At 38.9% G+C, this 17,320-nt stretch overlaps 1 protein-coding gene across 1 annotated transcript in view; it reads right to left on the bottom strand.

Moving 5' to 3' along the window:
• dennd3a (DENN/MADD domain containing 3a) overlaps nucleotides 1–16,984 on the bottom strand; it is a 28,439-nt gene extending 11,455 nt beyond the window's left edge. The window contains exons 1-20 of the mRNA XM_082520951.1: nucleotides 16,748–16,984; nucleotides 11,635–11,733; nucleotides 10,970–11,125; nucleotides 9,202–9,337; nucleotides 8,589–8,704; nucleotides 8,365–8,495; nucleotides 8,145–8,256; nucleotides 7,923–8,042; nucleotides 7,739–7,837; nucleotides 7,535–7,654; nucleotides 6,947–7,062; nucleotides 5,815–5,970; nucleotides 5,593–5,689; nucleotides 5,396–5,499; nucleotides 3,751–3,950; nucleotides 3,513–3,672; nucleotides 3,157–3,313; nucleotides 2,422–2,644; nucleotides 656–735; nucleotides 95–274 (exon numbers count right to left, since the gene is read on the bottom strand). Of these exons, the coding sequence (XP_082377077.1) occupies nucleotides 95–274; nucleotides 656–735; nucleotides 2,422–2,644; nucleotides 3,157–3,313; nucleotides 3,513–3,672; nucleotides 3,751–3,950; nucleotides 5,396–5,499; nucleotides 5,593–5,689; nucleotides 5,815–5,970; nucleotides 6,947–7,062; nucleotides 7,535–7,654; nucleotides 7,739–7,837; nucleotides 7,923–8,042; nucleotides 8,145–8,256; nucleotides 8,365–8,495; nucleotides 8,589–8,704; nucleotides 9,202–9,337; nucleotides 10,970–11,125; nucleotides 11,635–11,715 (2,544 nt within the window). The 5' untranslated portion in view covers nucleotides 11,716–11,733; nucleotides 16,748–16,984. The remainder of the gene's footprint in view (nucleotides 1–94; nucleotides 275–655; nucleotides 736–2,421; nucleotides 2,645–3,156; nucleotides 3,314–3,512; nucleotides 3,673–3,750; nucleotides 3,951–5,395; nucleotides 5,500–5,592; nucleotides 5,690–5,814; nucleotides 5,971–6,946; nucleotides 7,063–7,534; nucleotides 7,655–7,738; nucleotides 7,838–7,922; nucleotides 8,043–8,144; nucleotides 8,257–8,364; nucleotides 8,496–8,588; nucleotides 8,705–9,201; nucleotides 9,338–10,969; nucleotides 11,126–11,634; nucleotides 11,734–16,747) is intronic.
• Nucleotides 16,985–17,320: the final 336 nt, after the last annotated feature.

Here is a 17,320-nt window from a genome sequence, read left to right as displayed (position 1 = left end):
AAAGACAACATCTACTATAGATTGCCGTTTCAAGTCTTATCTTACTGGGCACAGCTGTATTTGTATCTCGGGATTTCTCTTCTTTTAATCTCACATCTAAATCTCGGTACTGTGCCACCTCCACGTATCCTGGCCGTCCATCCGTGAGCAGGAAGAGCCGTCGCTGAGTCATGGCGATTTTCCCCACTCCGCGGCTCGTCTTTACTGAAGACGACACCTTGAAGACGCACTCGTTGGCCTCAATGTGCTCCAAAACAGATGTTGGCAGACAAACCTTCAGATCAAACGAACACAAAAACCTGCATAAAGTGCCAATTTGTTCAACTACAGTGTAAACTATTGAAACTGGTTTCTGCCACTGAAAAAACGAAAGAATCTTTTGTCATCCATAAGTCCAAAATTTCAGGTTTTTAATCTCAGAATTTTGAGTTACCACCTCATAGATCTGAGAAAATAATTAAAAATAATTGTAATTATTTGAATTTCAAGGAAATAAACTGAAATTTTAACTTAAAGAATGGCACTTTTTCCCCATTTGCAGAAACAAAACTTAATAGTAGGTTTATAATTTAAATTATAATCTACACAGAACCGCAAATCACTGTTAATTCTCCCATCGTAATTTGTTTAAAGTAGTGTAAAGTACAGTACAGACCTCTTGTGCCTCAGCCTCAGTCTCCTTCCAGATGGTGTAAAAAACCTTGAACAAATCTGGACTGACCTGCTTCTGATGACCTGCATCAAACAAACACACACTTTCAAAACAACTGAAGAGAGTTTGTGGATAGTAGGTCTGATATATAAGTATCAGACCTACTTGGTCTGAAACAGTTTAAAACCTCATTTTAAACATCATTTAATAAAAATAATAAGTCTTTAAGTTGTCATAAACCCAGAATTGTGTCACAAACTGTCATAACTGTCGGGGCGAACGAGGCGAACGTGGCTCAGGGGGTTGGGAATCGCATCTGTAACCGGAAGGTCGCCGGTTCGATCCCTGGGCTCTCTGTCCTGGTCATTGTGTCCTTGGGCAAGACACTTTACCCTACCGCCTACTGGTGTTGGCCAGAGGGGCCGATGGCGCGATATGGCAGCCTCGCTTCTGTCAGTCTGCCCCAGGGCAGCTGTGGCTACAACTGTAGCTGCCTCCACCAGTGTGTGAATGAATAGTGGTATTATAAAGCGCTTTGGGTGCCTTGAAAAGCGCTATATAAATCCAATCCATTATTATTATTATTATTATTATTATTATTATTATTATTATTATTATTATAAACAGGCATCTGCTTACTCTCTGAGTCAGCTCTGTTTCTCTTTCCAAGCATGCCTGCAGAGTGAGCGACTGCAAGTTGCAATCCCTACTGTTCTCCAACAATGGCCACATACAGTGCATCACCTCTGTGCACCCCCACACCCAACCAACCACCCAGAGAGATACGAAACTATGTTCTCACCCACTGAATCACACACAGTCACCGCCTGACTGCCTTTTTCATTTAACATCAACGCTTTCGTAACATGTTCTAAAATTACTACATAACCATGTGTTATGTTGTAGTCATTTTTATATAAACACCACTTTTTTAAGTGACTATACAACAGGAACTTATAATAGGAAACAGTAATTATAATACATTTACAATGCAAAAGGAGATCCAAATCCTGTTGATGTGACTCTGAATCTTATCCTCCGCAGTGAAAGTAGAAAGGAAAACCTGACATTAGCCTGTCACAACCTCCAACAGGATGTTATGACAGAAAAAAAAAAAAGAAGAAAGAAAGAAGGCATTTTCCAAAATCCCAGTGTGCAGGCAAAGATAAGTTCTCACTGTAAGCTTCCTTCCTTCTTTTCCAATCACATATGTTTTAGTGACACTCTTTCCCAAATTATTATTACTACTGGAACTGAAAATCTTTACTACACACGCCAAAGCTTTAATATCTAAAACCAACACAAGAAAAATCTTAGCCAACATGAAAGTTGTCAGATCAGGGACTGTGGAACTACTTGCACCTTGTGAACTGATGCTTCTTTTACTGAAAAAGTCACCTCTGTTCTGACTGAGAACACCTCGAGTATGTGCAAAAAGTAAACAGCAAATAAAAAGAGGTCATAGGGCAACGACTGCCCAGTGAAGCTCTGGTTATGCCTTGAAAGCTGCACAGCAAATCCTTCAAGAAAGAGTGAGGTAATGTTTAACCCGAAGAATAAATATTTGCTTGGAAAAAGAGAGGAAGAAGGACAAAGACACAGGAAATATCCTGTGAGTGTGTGCATGTGTGATTTACCAATTCTGACATGCTTTAGTGAGAGAGTACAAAGCAGGCTCCGCCCCCCCGAAAATTATGTGTAATTCAAATAAAAAAACCTGAGACTTCTCACAGCTTTTAGGGTAATTGGTCAAATAAATAAGTACCTACCTACAGTTAGAGCATCAAAGAGTCTCTGAATAGTTCCTTGGTCTTTAACAATGCCAGACTCCTGGACACATTTCACAAACTCCTCAAGCTGCATGTATTTTGTCGGCAGCTGGAATCTCTTTATGGCGCCTTCCTCGTGCCCGTTTCCACGGCCCGCACATTCCCGCTCCTGGTCCCTTTTGACCCGACTGATAAGCCGTTTGAGTTCTGCCTTTCTATCCGCCTGTCGGGAGATTTCAACATTATGGCAGAGGCCTTTGTTTGTTTATTTAACTGTCAGTAAGATTACACACAAACAACTAAGATGGACTTCATTTAGACTAGAAGGTGAGGCGGAAGCAGTGGACTTGCCCTTTTTTGCACCGAAAGTCATTATTGTTAAAATAATCTGCAATCACCTACTTATCCTGTGATGAGAAACTGAGTTGCTGACATGATATTTGATGCTGTTAACACCTCACAATCTTACTGAGGGTAGTTTGTAAAGAAAGAAGAAAACTATGGTTACTTAAACACAAGTATATTGTGTTTAAGTAAATCACTTTCACTTTTCCTTAACTGGGACTGACCAATATCAGGTGTCATCTTCCTGCAGACTGTTCTGGGACTGATGACTGAAACACAAGTATATTGTGTTTAAGTGGCTAAAGATGTAATTAACTAAGATGGTTCTAGGCAACAGGGTTTATATCTGCAGGGAGAGTAAAACACACAGTCATGACAACCTGAACTGACCTGTAAACGTTCAGACTCTGGCAGGGAGTCCACTAAAGACTTAACCATCTGAGAGGGAAAAATATCAGAGTCTGTCTTGTACAGACTCTGAAAGTCCTCTAATGCATCAAGACGCCTGTTGGACACAGTGTTGACCAAACCACGCAGATAATGGTACCTGAACAGAGAAATAGATGAGATGGTTAGGGATCTGACACTATATAAGGTTCAGATATTGTTAAAATGACTTAAATAGAGACATCCATCCATCCATCCAAAAATTAATACAATTTATTGAAGAAACGTGAACCTATTTCCTTGTACATTTTTATAAATTTCTACTTTATATGAGATTTCAGGTTTCTTCGTTCTCGTACCTGGCCAGTAGAGCAGACTCTTCCGGTGGTGTAGCATTAATAGCTTTCCCCAGTGAAGCAATCATGTCAGAATAATAGTTTTGGACATAGTGGTAGGCCAGCGGAGGAGGGAATTCTGGAAGACGGAAAACTTTCACTGCTTTCTTGGGGGACTTTAAACCTGAAGGGAGACAAACAAAATTAGAAACTGATTGCTACTTGGCTAAATCACTTTCACTTTTCCTTAACTGGGACTGACCAATATCAGGTGTCATCTTCCTGCAGACTGTTCTGGGACTGATGACGGGTAAAGTTTCACTGACAGACTGCACCAGATTTGGCAGGCTGGCTCCCAGCCTTTTGCTCAGCTTGTTGTCAGGGCTGCCGTATGTTCTGTAGCCAGACCTGGATAGCTCAGACATGGGAGGACGCCGGGGAGACTCCGTCATTCCACGATTCCTGAATAGAAAAATGATTGAGGCACAGATTGTGTTTTCTTTATGGTTGGTGATGACAGCAAGCAGGTGAAAGTAATTGAATCAGACAAATCTATTTATTTACAGAGGATAACGTGTATTTTTAACATGTCATTTATGACTGTAAAATCTCTATAAACAAATACCTGAATGCAAAAAAAGTCTGAGTTTTACTGACCAATCATGCTTCAGCTGGCTTTGGTTGCATACTATGTGCAAAACAGCAAAAAAGGACTGCATTTGCTAAAAATCTATTCTGACATAGCTGTCAATCATATTCTATGTATTTGTCTTTTATGGTGTTTTATTTTCTATTTATATGAATTTGCAAATTATGACCAAGGACAGAAGAGGAATTTTTGGCCAACAAATCTGTTGCCTGCACTGGAAGCTTATTATCCCCAGAGGCCAAGTCAGCAAACTAGCTGACATGTTATGCGATGACAGTAAAAACATCTCCAAAGCAAAGTATTCTAATGAAAATCCTGATTTAATGTCAATTGCAACCAGCACTGGAACAAATAGATGACCGCAACAAAAGTCATTCAATCTGGTTATTCATTATGAGTTTCATGAGTCATGAGCACCTTAGCTCTAACTTCTCGTTCCTAACCTTTGTGCGCTTGTTTTGTTAAATGATTATATTTTTAGGGCAGCAAGTAAGAACCATTTAATCTCTTTTTTAATTTATTATATATTATAACCCCAAATGCACACCTTATAGTCAAAACCCCAAGCAGATTTATATAAGACTTACATTGTCTGACCAAGACAAGAAGTCAGTGAAATGTAATTTACTGAAATAAATGATCAGTATTACCATGTAAGATGACATTCACTATTGTTTTATATCAATTTTGTGGTTCTTTTGACCAGTTTCAAAAATTTGTATGATTTGACTGATCCTCATTCAAAGAGAGTGGTGAAGTGCTGAAATACTTTAAAACAGTCTTTACTTATAGTGATTTATTTTCCCCCCTCTGGCACAAAAAGCTAAATAAATTACTAAAAAGCACTACATACACAGGCTATTCATACACTGGTATCTGCACAAAATTTTACAGCATGTGGGTCACTTTAGCAGTTAAAAAATGCAAAAATCTACATTTTACAAACTCACCCAGAGTCACTCCCCCCCAAAACCACAATTAATGATATTAATAATGTACTGCCAAAACAGCTGCTGCTCGTTTAACAGGTAGAGCAGCTCTGAGATAATCTTGGATTCAGTTTCAGCCTCTGTATGTTGCAAGGAGTACAGACAGGAAAATGCTGAGTAATGACTCACAAGTAAATTACACTAAGACAGTGGACACCTGCTGTACCTGTTTGAGAGCTACCACCTGAGATTGTTTGACGAAACGTGTAATGTTGGAACTGATTAACATTCACACTGAAACCAGTGATGACATCATGCTCTTATCATACTTGTGCATGAGATTACGTGTGTTCTGCTCCATCCGGCTGAAGGTGTCCCATTTCCTGTTTAGCCGGTCACGCAGGAATGAGTGGAAGATGTGAGTTTCTAATACCTGAGATAGCAACAAAGAGAACCGCGTAAGAGCAGTTAGCGTTTTTGTGTTTACCAGTGGGCGCTTTTTTAGTTTGTAGAGGTGGGAGTGTACCTTCTTGTAAAACAACTGGTCTGCTGGCTCCCTCGTTCTCAGAAATTCCTCGCTGTTAAAAACCCTGTGTTCATGGCTTAGGAAGTCCTGCACCCCACTGACAAAACCATCCATATACATGGAATTGAAGCAAAGAAAGAGAGGGAGAGTGATAAAATGATTTTAAATATACTCAGTTTGTAATAGTAATCATTTATTTCTATGACATTTGCAAAGCTGTACCTGAAGATGTTGACCACCAATTCTAGGGCGATATTTTGTATCTGTGTGTTGAGCCGTCTCTGCCAGTCTCTGCGTTGAGATCGCAGAGCATTAGCATCGGTTCCAGCTGCAAGATGGCACAGCTCCAGGTCAAAATGAAGCTGCAGACTCTCTGCCCTGCAAACAGACACAGACATACACACATCCCAAATATGTATTTAAAAAAAAAAAAAAGGACTTCATTTAAAAATTCACTGCCTTTGTAATTTGATTTAGGCAGTTTTTAGGGCAGCAGTTGTAACATTTAGTTCAAAAGCTGGTGTGATTCGAGCTGAAAGAGTTGCATGCCAAACCTCAGTTTGAACATATATGCTTCTCTCTATAAACAGACGTGTTATGCTCATTTTTAGCTAGGGTGACCAGATGTTGCTGTTTATGTTGGACTGCACAGAATTTTTATTTCGTGTCTGTCCCACATTTTGACTGATTCTGCAGAACAAGCACTTTTGTAAAGGGAAGGCTTTTTGTTATAATCAGAAAAATGTTAACAAGCCTAATGCATACTCATTAGGATAAAAAGCTTGTATCTACTTAGCAAGAGACTTTGAAATAAAATATATTTATCCTGTTCTTACTAAATGACAAGCCACCAACATGTAGAATTTATTGTATTGTATTTTAAGTTAAATATACCTCTTAGCATTATTGATGTGTTCCACTTTGTCCCACACAAATTTCTGCATATATAGTTTGTTGGGATCTGGTCACTCCATTTCCAACTCCATATTCTTATTTTAGAGCAGCTTAACATTCTCAACAGGCCCTTTTTCATCTTATACTGTCCATCTGCCTGAAATAAATGGTTTCAACTGCCGTTCCTTAAAGGCTTCTTTCTCTACTTTCTTCTGATTGGCTGCCCCCTGGCCAACGCTTCCTGTTCAGTGCCAACCTGATGTCAGCTTGACACAACTGTCAGAAACAAAATCTTGGCTCACAGGGATTGTGTTGACATTTTCGGATCTAACTTACTGAAATCTAATAAGAGCACCAACACTATAAGAGTACACAAAATAAGTAAAAGCATAATAGTTCCTTTTATTGTCACAGTATCTATTAAGCAGTCTACTTTTACATTGAGGCACATGTTTGTTACCTTAATGTAAAGCTCTCAGCTGCAACCAGAGGGATAGCAGGCAGGTCGACTGTTTCGCACCACGATGTCTGAATGCTGCCATCATCGATGTTCACCAGAATGAGGTCTTCTGTCTCCTATTCCCACAAATGAGCACAAACAGACGCATATATTGTAGGTACAATAGGTACAGTAGAGTACAATCCAGCCTAACAGAAGATCTCAGTCTGACAAACAGACTGCCTCTGTAGAATATGTGGACTCAGCTTGAATAAAGACGAATACAGATGAGAACAAACAGCTATTGTTGGATGCTGTATGTGAGCTCAACTGAGACAATTTACAAAGAAAATTGTAATTTATTATTTATTTTCTTCAATGCACATCTAGTAATTACTGTAAAGGTTATTATAAGCTTAAGCTAAAATCCCCAAATATTTAAAACACCACTTCCTTAGATAAGAAAGGTTTCCACGATCTATCTGTTGTCAGCAAGGAAGGAAACCAAGAGTGTACTCCCTCATTATGGTTTAAAAAAAAAAAAAAAAAGCACACGTAGACACAAAAAGCCTAATGTTTAAACGCTGATAACGACAGCATTGTACTTACTGCAGCAACCTCTTCAAAATGACTGATGTGACAGCCCATGAGAAAGGCAGTGGGAGCCATTATGAAGTCCAACATTCCTCTCGCCAAGACGGGAACATAAGGCTGCTGCCAGGACAGAGGCTGAAAGAGAAAACACGGCTAAAATATTTAGGAATGAAAAATAAGTCAATATGGGCACTTTAACACGATGTTCTTTACACTAACCTGGAGGTACAACAGCAGACACTCTGCAACAAGAGTGAGTCTGGCCCAGTCACAGGAGAACAAGACCAGTCGCTGCTCTTGGAGAAGGTAGGACAACACCTGAAGAGTGAAAAAATACTTAGGATCTCATATTTTCTGCTATATTTAAAGGCTAAATGCAATACCACGCTGCCATATGCAGTACCTGGAGCAATATGGTGTGAGTAAAACAGAGGAAAGGCAGATGCAGGTCGATGTCAACAACAGGACTGTCCTGATCCTCTCTTGATGGAAGATATATTTGAAGAGGACGAAGACTGAAAGACTAACAAAGAGAAGAATTTTACTATAAGGATCTATCAGAGCTGTCTGACACAAAGACAATAAGGTGGAGTTATCTGATGGAGAACGAAAAGTTTTTCCTGACCACATGCAGCTGTCCAGGAGGGGGTAACGGCACGAGGGACAGCTTGGCTGAAAACTCCTTCACTGTCTCCTCAAAATCGGCTTGTCTTGCAGTATGCAGCTGGACCAGGAGACTGAGCATGTGCAGGCAGGAGGCCAAATGAAAGATTAATTTAAATGCACAAAGTAAAACACAACCAAGGTCAAGGTTATTTATCAACTGTATGTTCAAAAGAAGTTACCATGACAGGCAGTCTTTCAGGGCATTGTAGTAGGGGAACTTGGAGATGATACACACAGCAAAGGGTGCGTAGAAACGTGCTTTAGTTGAGCTTCCCCTGTGACCGTTCTGGAAGACGCCTTCCTGACAGGACTGACACAAAAGGAAGCCAATGAGTAATACTGATTGTCTGCACTGATTAGTCCTAGCATGTCCTTCTATTAAATTGAGAGTATGCATTTGTACCAGCACAGCTCTGTAGTACTGCACAACGACTCCATGGGTTCGGTTCCCAAACATGTCAGTAAAAACCAGGAAGTGATAACTGTCTTGTTTCTGCTCACTGGCTAGCTCAAGACCACCTAGATGAAAAAAAAAGATATTTTAAGATTATGCCATACAACAAAATGCACAGATGCTCGTTAATTTAATCCATGTCTCCAAGAGACAAAGCAATAAGAGTGGAAACGTCCTTGCTGCCAGTGGAAGTGGCTATATGCAAATGCAATTTCATAATGCCTCTAAACCTAGATTAAAGAGCAGGAAAATGGGACTTCTAATGCTCGACTGTGCAACGCATGATAATAAATTTTCAGATTCTTGATCTTAGACTGGAAAAATGCATCTAAGCATGATGGTCTCTAGTTAAGTAAGACTTAACTAGAGAAAGAAAGAAGAATACCTGGCATTAGTAAAACCATATCAGTCTAGATACAGTCATTGCCTAAGAATAGATTACTCAAGCAACAGACTGGATTATTATGTAATTCTGTATTTATTATGAGTGTGTGCAGCAGTGCTATTCAGCTTAATCCTCAGTAATGTTTGGTTTGTCACAATGGAAATTTACACAGAATACCTGGGAAGCATAGCTCTGGTAAAGCAATAAGATCCAAATCTTTTGGAACACTGATGTCTTCTGTTGCTGATGACACTTCAGCGCGATTGGCTGCTTCTCCATTAGACAGAGTCTCTGCAGCACGATCTCTCCTCTTCTGCAAAAAGGAAAATGCATGAGCAAGAAACTCTTTTGCAAGAGTGCCCTGGGCCCAGACATGCAGCATTAACCTGGAAGAACATTCAAGCATTGCAAAGAAGGGCCCTGCCCAGGGCTGAACCCAGGACTTCTTGCTGTGAAGGAATTGAGCCACTGTTCTGCAGATAGTCTGTTTTTTCGTTTACTCTATAATACTAATAATAACACAGGACAAGAAAGCTTTTGCTACTGGGAATAAAACATGGTATTTACATGAAATGCAGTGTGCTGATTCCAAATCTGAAGTCAAAATTCACCTAGGACGTCTAAATCTTAAGTTAAAGGTCAAGTACAGTTTGGCCACTACATGGTAAATAAGCACGCGTTTGTAACACATTATGCAGCAGCGTGTTCCTGCAGGGTCAGCAGTTGCTAAGCCTCTATATAATGCAAGATTGGCCAAGAGCAAGCTTATAGTTTACAGAACTGTTTTCTTATCTAGCAAGTCTATTAGTGTGTTTTATCCTAAAGATGAGTAGGTGGAGCTGCGTTAACCATCCAGACAATCTTTGCTATATTTGTGCTAAATACCCCCCATGCAATCAGAGTAACGAAAAGCTTTCTGTTCCTAATGCTCATGCTGTGGGAATGAAAGAGACACATGAGTCAATGGAAGAGCACACTGTTTGCCAATACAATGTGCTACATGCATCACTGGTTGATCCACTAAAAGTGTAACTTCCACCACTTCACATTAAACTGGGCCTAATACTTTGACATGCCAATTGATGGTAATGGAAATGGCCTCCAGTATCTGAAGGATAGGTTTGGAAAAAATTCCTGAGCTGTTGGAATTTTTGACATCTGCAAAATGATGCGTTCAGCTCCAAACTGAACATGCTTGAACTTTCTGCTTGGGATGCATTTCTGCTAGTTGTGTAAAACTTTCTTGGCAACCATCGGGTTGAAAACTATGTTGAACTTGTAAGCAACATGTTAGCAGCGTATCAGCAACTCGACTGCCAAATGTCACTCAAAATGCATTTTTTGCATTCTCATCTGGATTTTTTCAGTCCAAATATGGGTGATGTAAGTGATGAACATGGAGAACAATCCAACAAGGATATTGACACCATGGAGACAAGATATCAAGGCAGCTTCAACCCCAACATGATGGGCAATTACTGCTGGTTTCTGCAGTGGTCAAGTGGAGACTCTCACAACCGCAAAAGCAAGTGCCTAAAGCACTTTTGAACAGTGCATGTGCATTGCATAAAGACTCAAGTGAACTTATTATTTACACGTTTGTTAATGTGAACAAGTTTTTGTAATCTCTCACAGTTTTGAAGAAAAATGTAGTTATGTACAGTGACTGTATAACAAATATAAAATCAGTTTCTTGTGTCTGTATGAATAGCTAATGATATCGTGTATAACTTCAGAACCTGACATCCTAGGCTAAATCCAACTACAGATTTGGACTCAGCACAGTAGTATGCTTTAGTATAAGTAGTATAAGTGTCTTTAGTTTAAGACACATGAAATACCGCAAGCAGCAGACAATTTGTTTTTCTGTGATCCTGTGTAATATAATAATAATAATAATAATAATAATAATAATAATACTAATAATAATAATAATGATGCATACTTTCTTAATGAAGCTCCTCCTCCTCTGGACACGGCTGAAAGCTGGAGCAATCACCTGGCTTGAATTGGTCTCTTTGGAAACAAAAGGCGGGGCATGGACCTGCAGTACCTCAGCTTCCAACAGTGGGAGTCCATTTAACTTACCCTGTTGTTGGAGCTGCAATGAAGTTTGTCATGTTTATATTTTCAGTCATGTTTTAGAGACCATACATATAAAACAATACAGAGGATTTATTTTGCCCTTACACGTACTATAACCTACGGTTGTAAACTCTTTGAAATTAATAAGTATGACTGATTAAGAAGCATTATGGCATACATGATATTATTTCTATACATCAGACTTTTGATTAGCCAAACAGTTCATAACGCACCCAATTCTACTTGAAATGAATCATGCTCTTCATGTTGTGGACATAAATGTTCACAGGTATTGTGATTTAAAGGCTGACCTACATAAAAGCAAAAATCTGCTCCTTCTAGAGTTACAATCCACAAGTATCGAAAAGAGCTTTTGTTTGCAGGAAGGATTCAGATAGCCCAGAAATATGTCCGATTTTTTGTTTTTATTCTTTGTGTGCCTGTTTTTGCTTCAACAGCATGGTCACACTTTTTATCCGTCTTTTGACTGACTTTGATTGACAGACTATCTGTCTGCATACATACCTGGTGTATATCTCGAAGCTTATCACTGTGGGCTCCAACCACTACACATGCCTCAAGCAGTCCAGATGGGAGCTCCGCCATCACATCCAAGCACTCAAACTGCCAAAAAGACACACAGTGTGTATTTAGATGAGATAAGAGCTTTTTTCTACAACTAAAATTTATACTGAGATAGCTTTCCCTGCAATTTTTGTAGTAGTATTAACACATCAGGCAACGTGTCAAGTCAGTGAAACATATATTTTAAAACAATGCTTATTTAGGTATTCCACTCACAGTGGGTATGACTGTTTCTGGACTGAATCTGCAGATGAGTTACCGTGTTATGATGTCACACAATGAAACATGATTTTATTGAGGGTAAATGCATCAGTAGCCCTTACTGTAGTGACAGAGAACTAGCAGGTGCAGTTGTTTAGAAGTTTGCATTCATGCCCATGATGAGTATATGTAATGGTAATTTTGGGCTTTCTTTAAACCTTTTTTTCAGGTTGGAATGATTGTACAGTGTACATCTTTCATGGCTTAAAAAAAAAGAGTTAGGTGCACATGTTTTAATTAATTTTGGATTTTCTCCAATTCAGCAACTACTAAAGGGATTTGTTTGACAGCACTCATTGGACTGACCAATACTCAGAACAATGGGAAAGTCCAAGAAACTCAGTGATGATCTGAGAAGGAGAATTGTAAGTTTACACAAGCTGGGAAGGTGTCTTGGAGCCATTTCTAAAAAAAAAAAACCTGCAGATTTCAATGTCATCAGTCCAAACAGCTGTATGCAAGTTATTTGGATGTGTGAACACTTTGCCAAACTCCAGAAGAAGACCCAAACTGGTTAGAATGTTCATGACCAACCCAAAAACCACCTAGGCTCAAGCCTGCCATGACCTGGAAACTGCCTGGAACACCACCAAATGCTTTCTGGAGAAAGGTTTAATAGTCAGATGAGACAAAGATTGATTTGGATTCAGTGATAAGAGGTTTGATCTGAGGCGTAAAAGTGAGGCTTTAAAACCTAAGAACACCGTACCAGCTGTCTAGCATGGTGGTAGTAGTATCATGCGGTGGGGCTGTTTTGTTGACAGTAATACTATTACGCTACACAAAGTTGTTGGAATAATAAAGGAGGTGGGAGTGTATGTGTTTATTTGAGCCTGTATGTAAAATTTTGACCTGGTGTTTGTGGATTGCATACCCAATTCTTGTTTTTTTAATCCTCTACAATCATTCAAACCTAGAAAAACAACAGTTCAAAGTAATCAAAGTCCAAAATTCCTGCAACATTCATGCAGATGATGAGTAAATGTAAACTTCTGACCCCAACTGTAAATCTGACTACAGTGAAGAGGTGAAGCAGCTGTGGTGACGGTTCAACAATTTTAACCATGACTAATAAAATTCTCAAACCAAATGCTGTTTATATCGGAGTTTGAGTTCCACTTTGCGTAAAGAAACTAGGTTTTGATTAATCAAATTTGTAAAATTAAGCATCAGCTAAATAAAAACCACAAGATTTGTCAGAGCATAGACAAAATCCTTCACCACAACTTCCTCAGGATGCATGCTGTCACACATGCACACAGCATTGCATTCATCTGGACTATGTGATGCAAAAAGGATATTTATAAAATCGAAATCGCACAAACAGCAGATGTTAGAGTTTGATCACTGATGCAGTAAACCAGTTTTGTCATTAACATCAAAAATTCCTGTAAGCAAACCTTTTTTTAAAAAACTTTTTTGCCTGACATATCGCCACATTTGATTCCATCTGTAGTGGCTAAAGAAAAGTCACAGCATTAGTTTTTAAACTTGATGATTCTCAGCAATTGTGGATACATTAAAAAAAAAGATGCTCTTACAGTTCTTTTTTCACAAAACATGCTGATCCTAGAATTTCTTTGGTAAATTCATGATATTAAACGCTGAACTGAAGCTGGACATTTATGTTATTTATATTATATGTGGTTACTTTTAGAGGTTTTTATTCTTTCAGTTTTTCAGAATGATGCTTCTGGACATTCCTGCTGTTATCATTACTTTACGCATTCGTCTTGGACTTGAAAATGACTTTCAAAAAAAAAAAAAAAAAAAAATTCTCAATTACAATTTCGTTCTATTGGGATTAAGCTTTCTACTGAAACCTCTGGAGATCTACTTTTGGTGGTCCATACCCTGGGAGGTGTGACGGGCAGTAGTAGCAATAATTATAGTATCATCTACTGATATTTTTGTGGTACAACTTATCATATTTGCTAAGCCCTGCATTAAAGTTGAATTAAAGCAGCATATATTCATTTTTATGACTAAAAATGTCATGTTAAAAAAAGTATTGCACACGTTTTACTTTCCTTTACTGTAAAACACCAATATATGTCATTCACAAATTGTCACTAGTTGTCTTTTGATGTGATATTTTGTTTGTTAGTGTGTGCTTAAATACGCAACACTACAGGACTGTTTTTTATGTATTAAATGCGTTTCAACTAGCACATCCTACAAATTCTGATTAGATTTTATGGTGAGAAAGAGGAGTTAGAGTATCGAGCCTTTATCCTTAAAGGTTTTTGAGTTTAAACATTAACATTAAAATTATTGTGGCGGATTTCAATGTATGAAAGAAAAGTCTAAAAGCAGGAGGCCAGGCCTTTTATTAAAAAAAACATACATAAATATCTAAAAAGCACTTGATATATGAAGCTACAATTTCACAGAATATATTACAGTGGTGTAAAAAAGTGTTTGACCCTTTCCTGCTTTTCAATTTTTTTTTTTTGGGGGGGGGGGGGGGGGGGGGGGGGTATGTTTGTCACACTTAAATGTTATAGATCATCAAACAAATTTAAATTTTAGTCAAAAAAAATAACACAAGCAAACACAAAATGCAGTTTCTAAATGAAGGGATTTTTTTAGTAAAGGGGGAAAAAATCTAATCTACATGAGCCCGTGTGAAAAGTGATGTTATAACACAAATTAACTGTGGTGTATCAAATTTTTGGAAAGCTGAATTCAATTTCTCTAGCCACACCCAGGCCTGATTACTGCCACACATGTCTCAATAAGGAAATCACTTAAATCGGACCTGCCTGACAAAGTGGAGTAGACCAAGAGATCATCAAAACCCAGACATCATGTCGCAATCCAAGGAAATTCAGGAACAAATGAGAAACAAAATAACTGAGATCTCTCAGTCTGGAAAAGGTTAAAAAGCCATTTTGAAAGCTGTGGAACTCCAGTGAACCACAGTGAGAGCCATTATCCACAAATGGCAAAAACATGGAAGAGTGATGAACCTTCCCAGGAGTGGCAAAAATCGCTAAAATGACCCCAAGAGCACAGCGATAACTCATCTAAGAGGTCACAAAAGACCCCAAAACAACATCCAAAGAACTGCAGGCCTCACTCGTCTTAGATAAGGTCAGTGTTCATGACTCCAACATATGAAAGAGACTGGGCAGAAATGGCCTGCATGGCAGAGCTCCAAGAGAAAAAACACTGCTGAGCAAAAGTGTTTAAAGTTTGATGATTTGAGATGAAACAACACCTTTGTTCAGGTATCATCAAAATACAATGCCAATTAAAGTCCTTTTGAGTAAACTTACCAAGCTACCATCAGACTGCCTATGTACCAGTGTCAGAATAAACATCTGACTTCCATTAGTTGCAGCTCCAGGCTGAACCCAATGACCTATACCCTATTACATTTTCCTCTTTTTCCTCAACCTCCTGCCTACATTATGTACTCCAACATACCTCTAGCACCCTCCTAGCTTTTCTCTTTCCTTTATTTTTATTTCTGTCCTTTTGTCTCGTCATCTTCTATTCTTTCTTAAACTTCGACACACTTGCGTGCAATCCTTTCTCAGGCCATTCCAGCCTCTGACTAACCACCCTGCTGTGTCAAGGAAAAAAAGCACATAGTTAACTCACTTATTCCCCTGAAAACCCCTAATTTAGCCAACCTCATGTTGGGGGGTTGTGTTTATTTGTATACTATTAAACAGTTTTTGAACTATGTTACACATACATGCACCATCAAAGACTTAATAAAATTCAGATGCAGTGAAACCACCATTTAAACAAACTGGGACAGCTTAACCATTAGTGTACCCACAAGTAACAGTATTTAAACTTGACTAGGGTGTGCAGCTTAAGGAGGTAACGCCATGCTGTGAGAGGCAGCCATCCAGAGGCTGTCCACCATCTGTAACAAACAAGTTTGTCGTCATATCTGTCTGAGAGGAAGCCGCTTTGATGCAGCCAGTGGCAATTTCAGCCGTGCTTTAAATGTATTTTATGGAACTGAAAAGAAATATGGAAGAAGACGGTTTGGAAAATGGAAGTGGTTAAAACAAATGTTGCTCTTACAGAGTAATGAAAGCAGTTTTAGGAATTCCTGTCTCATTTCTCCACCATATGATAGTTCCTTTCCTAAAAGACAAACTTCTGAAATATAACTTGTCATTTAGATAAACAAAGCCTCCTTTTAGTAGTGACTGTGCTGGAAGGCGGCTCTCAATTTTTCTCATAGCTATTAACACCCACCAGTGGAAAATAAAAGTAGGTTTTAGATCCCAGGAAAATCCAAAATCATGGGAAGACTGGTTAGACTTCTTAGATAGTTTAGATAGGACACAAGAAGTGAGTAACCTGTTAAAAAGGGTGGCATGCCCCTTTAATGTGCACGAAAGACCCCTAAAAACCCTCTGATGACTTTAAACAGTAAAATAAATAAATGAAGGCAAGCAGTAGGGAGTAAAGTTAACATTTTACAGCTCTTTCTTCACTCGGTTTGCAGGACTGCTGTTAACACGCCCTATGATCTCTCTTTCGTTTGGCGGGCGGGTGGGAGAGCACAAAATATGAGCAACATGTGGCTTAATGTGCCAAGACTCTTGCCCCGAGTTCATCGTGTATACAGCCCGAACAAATCAAAACAGCGCATTAGCAACAACAATACGCCTAAAACAGTCATGTAAACATGCTGTCACACATTACAACAAGGTTAAAAACTTTAATACCAGCAGATGAAAATGTAAAACACGTGAAACTGAGCTGTGAGACCAACCGAGCAGGATTCCTCACATAGCAAGGGTTAAAATTAGAGACTGACCTTAAATATTTCTCGATCATTTCCACTGGATACACTTTAAACAGGGGGTTAGCCTCCAGCTAACAACGGCTCCAGCTTGCGGTTAGAAAGCCGTGAGACAGCTGCAGCAGGGACTTCAGCACTGAGACCAACTTTTACTGTGTGCTCTGATTCACAGCTTACTTTCTCACTCACACACAGTCCGAAGTTTGCCGCTGGTCTGTCAAACTCAGAGCGGCGACGCGTTAACTGAACTTCCTGTGAACCAAATTTCAAAATAAGAGCTTTTTAGTTTGGCAGTTCGAAGAGGGGGCATTTTGCTTCGCAAAGGCTCCGTCTACTGGATATTCACCGCAGTGCACTATCCATATTGCGAGAACTTTAGATACAATACAATTAGAAGAATTATTATTATACAATTTAATATTCGATTTAAAGATCACTTCTTCAAACAAGTCCGCACAATGTACAGCTTCTTCTTCTTCTTCCTCTTATGAAAAAGTTAATGTAGTGCCCCCCCCCTTTTTATTTTATTTTATTTTATTGTATCCTTTCTTAGAAACCTAACAAACCTAATAAACCTGACTGACATTC

This window comes from Aulonocara stuartgranti (assembly GCF_965226115.1).
Source record: "Aulonocara stuartgranti genome assembly, chromosome: 22".
Classification (NCBI taxonomy): domain Eukaryota; kingdom Metazoa; phylum Chordata; class Actinopteri; order Cichliformes; family Cichlidae; genus Aulonocara; species Aulonocara stuartgranti.
The sequence above is the reverse complement of the archived record's forward strand: the minus strand, read 5'-3'. Positions and strand labels throughout refer to the sequence as shown.